This window comes from Phalacrocorax aristotelis, chromosome Z (genome assembly GCF_949628215.1).
Source record: "Phalacrocorax aristotelis chromosome Z, bGulAri2.1, whole genome shotgun sequence".
NCBI lineage: Eukaryota > Metazoa > Chordata > Aves > Suliformes > Phalacrocoracidae > Phalacrocorax > Phalacrocorax aristotelis.
In genome coordinates this window covers 62,934,153-62,944,679 of record NC_134311.1, presented here as the reverse complement: position 1 = coordinate 62,944,679, position 10,527 = coordinate 62,934,153, and the positions used below count along the sequence as shown (strand labels likewise).

General features: G+C 42.1%; 1 protein-coding gene across 1 annotated transcript; it reads right to left on the bottom strand.

The window, feature by feature from the left end:
- Positions 1-1,541: 1,541 nt before the first annotated feature.
- On the bottom strand, positions 1,542-10,171 carry ESM1 (endothelial cell specific molecule 1). Its single transcript, XM_075078907.1, has 3 exons — positions 9,565-10,171; positions 5,456-5,611; positions 1,542-3,579 (listed from the first exon to the last, which is right to left on the bottom strand). Exons 1-3 carry the CDS (start codon positions 9,887-9,889, stop codon positions 3,479-3,481), a joined length of 582 nt encoding a protein of 193 aa, XP_074935008.1. The 5' UTR covers positions 9,890-10,171; the 3' UTR covers positions 1,542-3,478.
- Between the last annotated feature and the right edge of the window lie 356 nt (positions 10,172-10,527).

Genomic DNA, 10,527 nt, shown 5'->3' with positions numbered 1-10,527 from the left:
GTGGGTCTGCTCGAGGGTAGGAAGGCTCTGCAGAGGGACCTGGACAGGCTGGATCCATGGGCCAAGGACAGTTGCATGAGGTTCAACAAGGCCAAGAGCTGGGTCCTGCACTTGGGCCACAACACCACCATGCAATTCCACAGGCTTGGGGAAGAGTGGCTGGAGAGCTGCCTGGCGGAAAAGAGCCTGGGGGTGTTCGTAAACAGCCAGCTGAACACGAGCCAGCAGTGTGCCCAGGTGGCCAAGAAGGCCAACAGCATCCTGGCTTGCATCAGGAACAGTGTGGCCAGCAGGAGCAGGGCAGTGATCGTGCCCCTGTACTCGGCACTGGTGAGGCTGCACCTTGAGTACTGTGTTCAGGTTTGGGACCCTCACTACAAGAAGGACATTGAGGTGCTGGAGTGTGTCCAGAGAAGGCAACGGAGCTGGTGAAGGGCCTGGAGAACAAGTCTTATGAGGCACAGCTGAGGGAACTGGGGTTGTTTAGTCTGGAGAAGAGGAGGCTGAGGGGAGACCTTATCGCTCTCTGCAAGTACCTGAAAGAAGGTTGTAATGAGGCGGGTGTTGGTCTCTTCTTCAAAGTAACAAGTGATAGGACAAGAGGAAATGGCCTCAAGCTGCATCACGGAAGGTTTAGATTGGATATTAGGAAAAATGTCTTCACTGAAAGAGTGGTCAGGCATTGGACCAGACTGCCCAGGGAAGTGGTGGAGTCACCATCCCTGAAGGTATTTAAAAGATATGGAGACATGATGCTTAGGGACATGGTTTAGTAATGTACTTGGCATTATTAGGTTTTCAGTTGGACTTGATGATCTTAAGGGTCTTCTCCAATCTAAATAATTCTATGATTCTATGCTTTTATGATCATTTGAATTATTTCTTCTACCAGTGTAGTCCCACTAGTGGCAACAGGTAGACATTTCAAATGGTAATGGATAAAATTTTCTTGTATTCTAATTTCATCCTGGAACCTCTTCTGTGTGGAGCAATCTGTCACTGGAGCAACTGTGGAAATACAAAAGCATTTTACAAATTCGATGGAAAACAGAAGAAAACATCCCAAAAAAAGTTTGCAGGAGTCCTTCTTCTTCTTCTTTGTCCTGACTTGCCAGGCATGGTTCCACAGGTTACTCCTCTATCGTAAATCAAACAGTGCTGAGGAGTAGCAGTCTCTGCCCCAGGGCTACATGGTCTCTGGCATGATGGTGGCCTGGCCAGTAAAAGGACTTCCAAACCCTCCCTGCACTGGAGCTGGCCAGGGGCTGGCTGTGCCCAGTAGGCAGCCTGGATCCAGCCACCTTGTTTTGGAGGTGAAGACAATTGAATGGTATGCACAAAAACCATTCTGGACATGGGCCACCACTCAGCTTCAGCAATGGAGAATGATCCCCAGCAAATTCACTAAAATAGATGCAGCCATTGTGAAACTGTTTCTGTGGATCTGAGAGCAAAACTGTGCCAAGTCTGCATGCACCATGGCTATGCCCTTACAAGCAGTCTTACTCTGTCATTAATGGATAGACACAATAGGCAGCGATACTTTCAGCTGTGTTTTTATTGAACAATAATAATCATATACATTTTAAAACCAACCAGCTTATTAGATTTACATTCAAGAATTCACAATGTCATTTATGACATTGTTGCAAAATAGTAATAATATATGCAAATATTTACTACATTCTTTAAATAATTCTTTTCAGGCTGCTGAAGGACTGAGGGTTTGATCCTGCTTTCACTGAAATCAAGAAAAAATTACTTTTGATACCAGTAGATGAGAATCAATACACTTGCTTGTAAATAGCCCAAGATAATATTGCTCCCTCTCAGACCTAAACATTCAATACAGATTAAGATGTGGTATATGCTAGTTTGAGATTTATGTTTATGTGTCTCCAGTTATCGGGATGAGAGAGCCTGCACTGCCATACTGATGTTTGGATGTGTGCTGCTGTCATCGTCCTTTCCTTTCATTCTAGAACAGCACTGTTCAGTGCTGCTTTCCCAAGAAAAAGCAGCCTGCTTCCACGAATGTTGGCTTTGGATCAAGATCTGGACTCTTTAAAGGCTTTGGAGTTTCTGTTGTTCATAGTTTTAAAAGTATGTTTTCAGATCCTGCACCAAACTTTATCTGCAGTACTGTGTGCTCCTTCTTTCACTGAAGTCACTGTCAAAGCTCACATTGATTTCAAAGGAAATAATCAATTCAAACCACATTTCCAGTGAGAGTCCTCTACGTCACCAGGCAGTTGCTAAACTCATGCAATCCAGGTTCACTCTGACACAGCTACATCAGTTTCTGTTATCTGAGGATCTGGTTGTTTCCAGGCATATTAGAAAACCCATTTCAGTGTGGATTTTTCTGTTACAAATATATCGTCCATTCTGGACTGAATGAGGGACTGACAGTTCCTGCAACACTCTAAGGTAGATAAATTATTCTCCTGGCTGAAATGGGACTATTTGCTCATGCCAGTAAATGAAGAACTGGGCACCAAAATGGTGTAGGATGTGGCTGCACTACCACTCACTGAGGGTCCAAGTCTTCCCTACTTTGGATCAGATGAACTCTCTGTAAGTCGCAGCTGGGCCACAGCCAGTGATGAAGGTGTAAAGTACGAGGGTCTGTTTGCTGGCCTCTAGCATTGGACCCACTCTTCCCCAAGAAATGCAGACGTCACCTTAACGGCACCAAAGTGGCTGCTCTATAAAAAGATATATATTTAAATAATGCTAAGCAGCTTATTTTGTTTGAGATCCCCATCTACAAATGTGTATAATTTACTAAGTTGCTTTTTCTCTATACAGAACTTAACTTTATAAATCCATCTCAATAAAGTACATGTCTGCAGTGTCAAGGCTAAGTTATTCACAATGTATAAACTGAAATGCTGGGTGTTTTCTCACTGAAGAAAGGTATTTATGTCCGAGGAATTGTCACCAAACTTCCAAAAACCAGAAAATTACTAATGACTAACGTTGGTTTATTTAATTCACACTGCTATGCTCCTACGTTATTATTATTTTTGTGATTCAGGGATGTTGCTTTCTATTCTGGGATTTGTTGATGTGTGTTTCTTTCACGTTGGCTCAACACCAATAGTTTCAGTCACCCAAACTGTCCACTGAATTCAGTAAGAGCTTTCCTGGCCTCAGGCTGCAAGAATGGGCCTCTGGCATTGTTTAAATGGGAGGGTTGAATCATGTTGTTTTTTTAATATTACTATACATTCAGGAATCCACAATACATTTCTCTGTTCAAAATACTTATCAAAACAAATATCAAAAATCATATACACTGTACAGTCTATATTTAAGTAAACATTTTTCTCATGAAAAACAGAATCATAATTGGCCTTCAGAGGTTACATTTTCATATGCTATAGATCTACTTTGTTCTTAAAGTGTGTTGTTGCATACTCAATAATCTGTGAGAAATGTATTCACTTGAAAGTCTTATGAGTGTAAGTAAATATCAGCGAGGATTTAGCCATTTCATTACCGGAGAGCGAATAGCTTTCTCCTTAACGAATTCCTCTTTTACAGAATTGCCATCCCCTGATGCCATGTCATTCTCTGAAAATATACAAAAATAAAGGTGGATTTTGTGAAAATGAGAGAATTAAAATATTGTCCTGCAGCAATGTTCCTGCAATGTGCAGCAAATTCCCTGGTTTTGGGAATACTTCAGAAAAACCTTAGCTGACAAATCTTGCAGAAATCTCCTTGAATGCCTCCAATTATCTAGTTGCAAAATTTCTGCTAAATTATGGCATAAGCAAGATGTGTTTTCTAATAGTTTAAGCATAAGGCAGGTGATTTGAGTTTAGTTTCCAATTCTCACTGTAACACTCCAGTGTGACATGGGACCAAGTAGCACATCTTTAATAGCTATAGCAGCAAATTAAACATGCCTGGAGCTATTCTCTGACTGAGGCTGGCTGGTGTGGAGTAGCCTGGTGCATGCCACTAAACTCTCTTTCTCTCCAAAAAAAGGTAAAAGATATCCAGGTTGTCTACTGGAAATGGTCCCTGGCTGACACTGATTCCTGAGCAGTGGCTGGGGTTGTTTGGCACAGCTAGTTAGGCTGGGACAAAGCATGCTGTCCGCTGCCATACTGTTTGACCATGAAGGTGGTCAAACTGCAATACACAGGAACATGCTCTGGCACTGTTAAAGTTATTAGGGTATATGTAGCTGTAATGTCTTTATGAAATACACGGGCCAGAAACTCACCTATTTAAAATACAGAAGCATTCACAGCTGGTTTACTTCATTCAGGATCTGTCCTATATGCTATAGCTACCTCTGAAGGCTACTATTAAATGAAATCCCATGTGACCATCCCATGCAGTACTACCCACAGTGTCTGTTGTCTAATTCCAGTGAGGGAACTCTGAGGACAGAAATCAGTGTGAAACCTCTGCATGGGTAAAAAACACCATTTGTTGCTAAGAGGTCAGGATCTCATCCTGGCTGGGATCAGACAAGTTACTAAACATTGAGGCCACAGAAGGTTTGGGACCAAAGGCAAGGGAGGGAGAGGAAAGGGGAGGAGGAACTGATGAAAACAGAATACCTGGGAAGATTTGGAATATAGGCTAGGTACAGAAAAAAGCAAGACAAGAATATTTTTCATGTTATTTCATCACCCTTGGTAATAAACAAAACCTGGAAAGGCAAAAGAGCACAATCATGTAGAAAAATACAAAAGGATCAGGAATGATCCATCTCATAAAGTTTTTTCAAAAATCATTGTTCAGTCAAATTTACTTCAGTATCATCAGGTTGAGAATAAAAGGGGAAGAAATTTTATTTCCAGCTTCAAAAACTTCAGTGATCTCTCCCTCCTGCCTCATAAAATGCTCCATTTTCTCATATGACTTTTTTTTTAAATTCTGGAAAGATCTAAAACAGGCTTCAGGCATACTCTTAAAGGTAAGAACTTATTCCAGAGATGCTGTGATAAATTACTAAAATAAAACACTTCATAAAATAGTTCATTGATACCTGAAAATGTATAAAGGTCTGTCTTCATGGAAAAATGATGTTATTTTTACCATATATTAGCTGACAGCAGTAAACGCAACCTAGCGAAATCCTGTTCTACGCAAAGTAGCTACATGGATCACATCTGAACTGACTAATGTAAATCCTAGCATAGCCTCCCATTGCACAGGTGATGTACTGCTAACACACACAACAGCTGCAAAGCATTTCACCCCTGTTAGGATTTCAGAATGTTTTTACCATGTGTCACAGCTCACCTAATTCCTTGCCTTATGTTAAAGGAGCTGCCAATACAAAAAATAAATGTACCTTCTGTTGTTAGCTGTTTGCACAGCTCCACCAAAGTACACATCACTCAAACAGAGCGTACACAGTGTGGTAGTAGATCACATACTGACCTACTTGATTTCTGCTAAAATCAACTTCCCCATGAATTCTTACCTGTGTGTGAAACTATTTTTCGTCGATTTGGAGGCTTTGAAGCAGACAGTTGAAAAAATGGGAACTTCAAACACTTCCCAGTTACTCTATCACAGATGCCAGAGGGACAGTTGCAGGTTTTCCTGCATTCCATTCCATACGTACCGTAGGGACACTCTGAAAAAAAGTAATATAGCAAAGCACTCCTCAGTGATCCAAGTCAGCTGCCAGTGCTCTTAATAGCTGGTCTGCTTTCCTAAAAGTGGAAAACTTTTGAGTGGAGGTCAGCTAAACCTTAACTACAGGATTTCAGCATGCCAACTGCTTGTTACAAGTATTTTCCAGTTTTAAGAAACCTGACACACATTAAATATATAATTTCTTTTCCTATAACTTATTTACAATGTGCTATCAGTAATCTTTCTCTGAAACACTTGTTGTATTAAAATGTAAATTACAGGCAGTATGAATATGTAAGTATGCAATCATAGAGGATGTGGTTAAAGGATTAGCATTGGATTTAGAAAAGAAGAATACTTCAGAAAGCTCCTGAATTCACTATTGGGGCATGATATTATATGACTTACATAGCTGTCATGATTTGGAGCTGTAACCTATGGCTGGCACTGGGCTGCCTGTGGCAAGGGCCACTGCACAGAGGCTGTGTGGAGGCTGCCGCCCTGACCCTGAGGAGCTATCCAGCAAATGCACCCTCCGCCTGGAGACACTGCTGGCTCCTGGGGAATAGCCTTCCTCTGTGAGACAACTTCTCAGACAGTAAAGGCCTGCTGTCCCATGCCAGCCAGCAAAGAGTTCGCCTACTTTTCCAGCCTGAAGAGTGAGCATGCTTTAAAGGGATCACTGGCACTAAGGCAGCTCCCTGGTTATACTGCATCTGATCACATACTGCCCCAATTCAAATCTCCCATCCCTGAGCAAGCTTGTAGAGGAGCGCCAAAGGGCAGCTGTCAGGATGGGACAAATGTTTTTTAAAAAAAATTAAGTCAGGTACAGAGGATTTGCCCCATCCCATAGCTGGCACGTATCGCACGCTGCATCATATAACTTCCCACCAGGTTTAAACTTGGGATCACAGCCCTCGTCTTCCTCTGCCTTGCTGTTGAACAGGATACCTTTCCAGGACCAGAGCTGAAGAGTTGGAGACATGGAAAATCCAGGTCAAATGTCCTCTTTCCAAACCCCCAAAACAAGAGATCATCCCAAGAGAAAGGATGTCCCAGGAGAAAGGTCTTTATGCTTAGGCTGTTCTTGCCAACCTAGAGTGCATGGTCACCTTAAATGGCAAGTCCTGAGAGTTTCCTGTTCAACTCCTAAGGGCACGTGAATGACCATTCAGGGCTGGACCAAGGATCCATCCAGCCCAGGCTCTCACAAAACACTTAAGAAAGATGACCACCGTAATCACAAATGATACTTCCCCCCTCATGTTCTCCCCCTTTTTCAGCTCTGGGACCTCCTGAAACAGATGTAGTATCTCTGCATACAACGCCCCACAGGAAGATTATCCTTCTCAATTTGTTCAGTTTCCTCTTGAATCAAGGCAAATATTTATTTTTGCCATACAGCCTAGGCTATCTGAAAATCAGACTAATGCCCAAAATGAAACTAACATTTTACAATTCTCTGCATGCCCAGTGGATATGCTTTTGTAAATGAAAAGCACAGTGAAATCAACCAATTCCCTGCTAGAGACCACACTGTGAATCCCTCCAGCCTGGAGGACCTCACTGAGCTTCACCATACTCCCCTTCCCAAGCAAGGACACTCTTTGATCTGCTGTTTGTCCAACAAAAACAAAATCCAGCCAAATCAAAACAGTTTTGTGTGCACAATCCTCCCGGAGGGACAAGCTGAGAGCACACACCACATGGAGCATCAGTCTGCCCACTGCAGGTGCTCAGCTGCTGAGCCCAGAGAGGTGGGATGCAAAGCTGTGCACAACTGCATGGAAAAAAGTCTGAGCCCAAAGCACTTGGCTCAATGTGGAATAATCCTTGCATTGATGCTGCTCTTCAGATTTGACAAAACAGAGATCCGAGTCAACTTTGCTGTTAGAAGATTTTGTTGAGCAGGAGCCTGCTCCTAAATAAATTACAGTTAGCTCCCAGTGATCTAAGGGAAGCAAGAGCCGGTTCTTTACTGTGACAGACCTCAGGTTTAGAGAGTATTTACTAACAAAAGTGCAGAGTACCAGTATTCCTTAGTCTGTTTTGGACAAGAATGACATTGCTACTGACAATAATATGATGCACTCATAATACTAAAAGTACCCCAAAAATCACTCTGAAACATATACTGTCCATGTTTCACCCATTTTAGAAATCAGAAACTGAAGAACAGAGATTTCAGGTAATTTTTCCACAACTTCAGTGTAAACCAGCTGCAGGCAACCAGAAAGAATTTAGCTATCCTGACTCTGCAAATTATTAGAAACATGGAAGTTACTAAAATGAGCAACTGGTAAAATGAGTGATCTGGTATCATAGCTATAAATGGATGTATAAAATAACAACACTTGGACCCATACTTTGCCTGATAAAATTCACATATATACTGAAAGAGGTTGTTCTATCTCAGAGCCGAGATAAAAAAAGAAAAATAATTAGAAATTACATAAATAATGTTTAATGCAAGTAAAAATATGGGGAATATAAGCCTTAAATGCCAGCTTACAACTCTAAGTCGAGATATGGCTTTACTGAAATTAATAACAGTTTTTCCACTGACTCACTGGAAAAGAAAGAAAAAAATTTACTGTATATTTTCTGCAGTGTTTCCGAGATTCAGCTACAGGAATTCAGATCTCGTGTCCCCCAGTGTTTCTTTTTTCCCATTTGAAGGGTACTATTGCAAAGAAATTCCTATGAGGACAGTGAAAAGTATATAATCATTCAAAGGAACCGTTAAAAGAATTACAGATGGTTTCTTGCACTGCAATAATTTTTAATAAACTGAAGGTCAATCAACTATCTCAGTAAAATGCTTTTCTAGTGGGTACACCAAAGATATTAACTTTATGTGTAATTTCTAGTCTTTAGAAATAAAAGTAGTATTTGGGGTTTCACCCTCAAACATGCACATGAATTTGGTTCTAAATACCAATATAAATGTGTGCTGTATGTGAGTCAGCCTGAATTATTTTTGCAGCATCTGGTTCTAAGTCATTACTTTAACTAGGCTATTAATACTCCTGATATTTAACTGCCAAGACATCTCCATTTTTAAGGAAGTTATTCAAAGGCATATCTGTATCTACTTACTGAAGTGGTACATGAACACAGGAAAACTCACTGCATTCATACTTTGCAAAGCCCTTTCTTAAAAATTATTTCTTTTAAAAACTTTCATCCTACTCCTTAGTAATTTAATGCCTCCTCTCCTTTTAAAGATTCTCCTTTTTGCATTATGTGAGGACAGCTCTTAAAAATGCCAGTATGTGACTAAAGAAATCAGCATGCAGCATACCTGGAATAAGCTGGGAGCAGTGGCTGGCTGCTCATCTCACAGTCAGCTCCTGTTCTGTTATTCCCATCTTTCAGGCAGGGTATCTGCCTCCCCTGACCACATCCCCAGGGTAGCTGAGCTCCTCAAAGGCAGGACTGAATTAAACATGACAACATCCCCAGGTGCTCAGGCAATGCTGTTATCTCCATCTCCCAGACCCCAGAGAGAGCACCTGGTCCCTGGGCAGGCAGCTGGCAGTGAACCTCACCCCAAGGAGAGCCCAGCAGGGGCAGAGACCCTGTGACAAGGTTGAACTCACAAGATTAAAGTCTTTTCAGTTTATGGAAAGCCATCTACCAAATCAGCAGAAGGATCAGGACTTGTGCCTGGGTCTCCCAAGACCCAATTAAAAATCTCATCCCCGAGCACACCCCATCTGTATTTCCTTAGATACGTCCCCAAGTCTACACAGCATTCTCACATTAATAACCCTGTCCCACCTACATGAAACACCTTTTAATTCCAGCAGGTATTTTTCACTTTCTTTTTGGCTAAGGGCTGAGCTGGAAAAATCTCATTTTAGACCTTTCAAGCAGGAGGCAAACTCTATATGTAGGTTGCTGACAAACTGCCACAGTGGGTGCATGCAAAGTGAATATTGTTACCTTTGCAGATACCAAATTCATCACCAAAGTCATCCTCCTCAGTGTAAAACTGGCACTTCAGCCCAGGACCACACTTGACACCATCCATACCCGAGACCGTACGATAGCAAGTCTCCCCCAGAGCAGCTGCACACACTCTGCAACAGCCACAGTCATCCAGCACCGTTCGCTTACAGCGCAAGGTACTTTTGCATGCGTTACTGTCACAGGGCTCGGGACAATCTACTGCATATTTCGCACTCCAAGCAGTTCCAGCGTGCACGGGCATCAGGACGAGTGTGAGAAAGAGGAAGCCCTTCATGTCTTGCAGGGGTAAATGCTCCATCCCAAAGAGGAAGCTTTAATGCTCAGCCTGCTGGTGCCTTGTGCCGAGGGAAGCAGCAGTACAGAATCCAAAGTGGTAGCTGCACACATCAGCCTACAAGTTTATGAGCTTTATACAGTGTGTTGCCCACATGCTGCACCGTCGTCAGCTTCCTCAATCCGGCAGCGTTGCTCCTGCCAGCCTCCCTTGTTTCAGTTTATGAAATCCAGGATGAAGGTTGGATTAGCACTCTGCTGCCATCCAGGAATTGAAAAGCCTGAGCTGATGTAATCTGTTATGTTTAGTTGGTTGTTTTGCATGAGGACTAAAAACTCTCTCACATCCGTCTCAACTGCTCAAGGACGACTGCCAAAAGAAAAAAAAATCCACACACAACCAAAAAAAAAAAAAACAAACCAAAAAACGAAACCCCAACCCCGAGTAGGTTGCATACCTTCCTGCAGGACAGAGATTGCTCTGACACAGGGCAGCTCTGACAGGACAGCTCTGCCTCACTAACACAGCTCATGCAGCCAAAAGAAAATCACACTGAATCATCTCACTGCTGAAAGAATAATCTTTAAAAGAATAAATCTTTGCTTTCCCCTTTGAGAGGATGTGGACAGTTACTTTAAGAAACAAAGTGAGATCATGCCATT

Coding starts and splice junctions, on each gene's coding strand:
- ESM1 (XM_075078907.1), bottom strand. CDS start 9,889: ATGGAGCATTTACCCCTGCAAGACATGAAGGGCTTCCTCTTTCTCACA. Junction 5,612..9,564: donor TGAATTTGGTATCTGCAAAG/GTAACAATATTC, acceptor ACTTTTTTTCAG/AGTGTCCCTACGGTACGTAT. Junction 3,580..5,455: donor AAAAATAGTTTCACACACAG/GTAAGAATTCAT, acceptor GTATATTTTCAG/AGAATGACATGGCATCAGGG.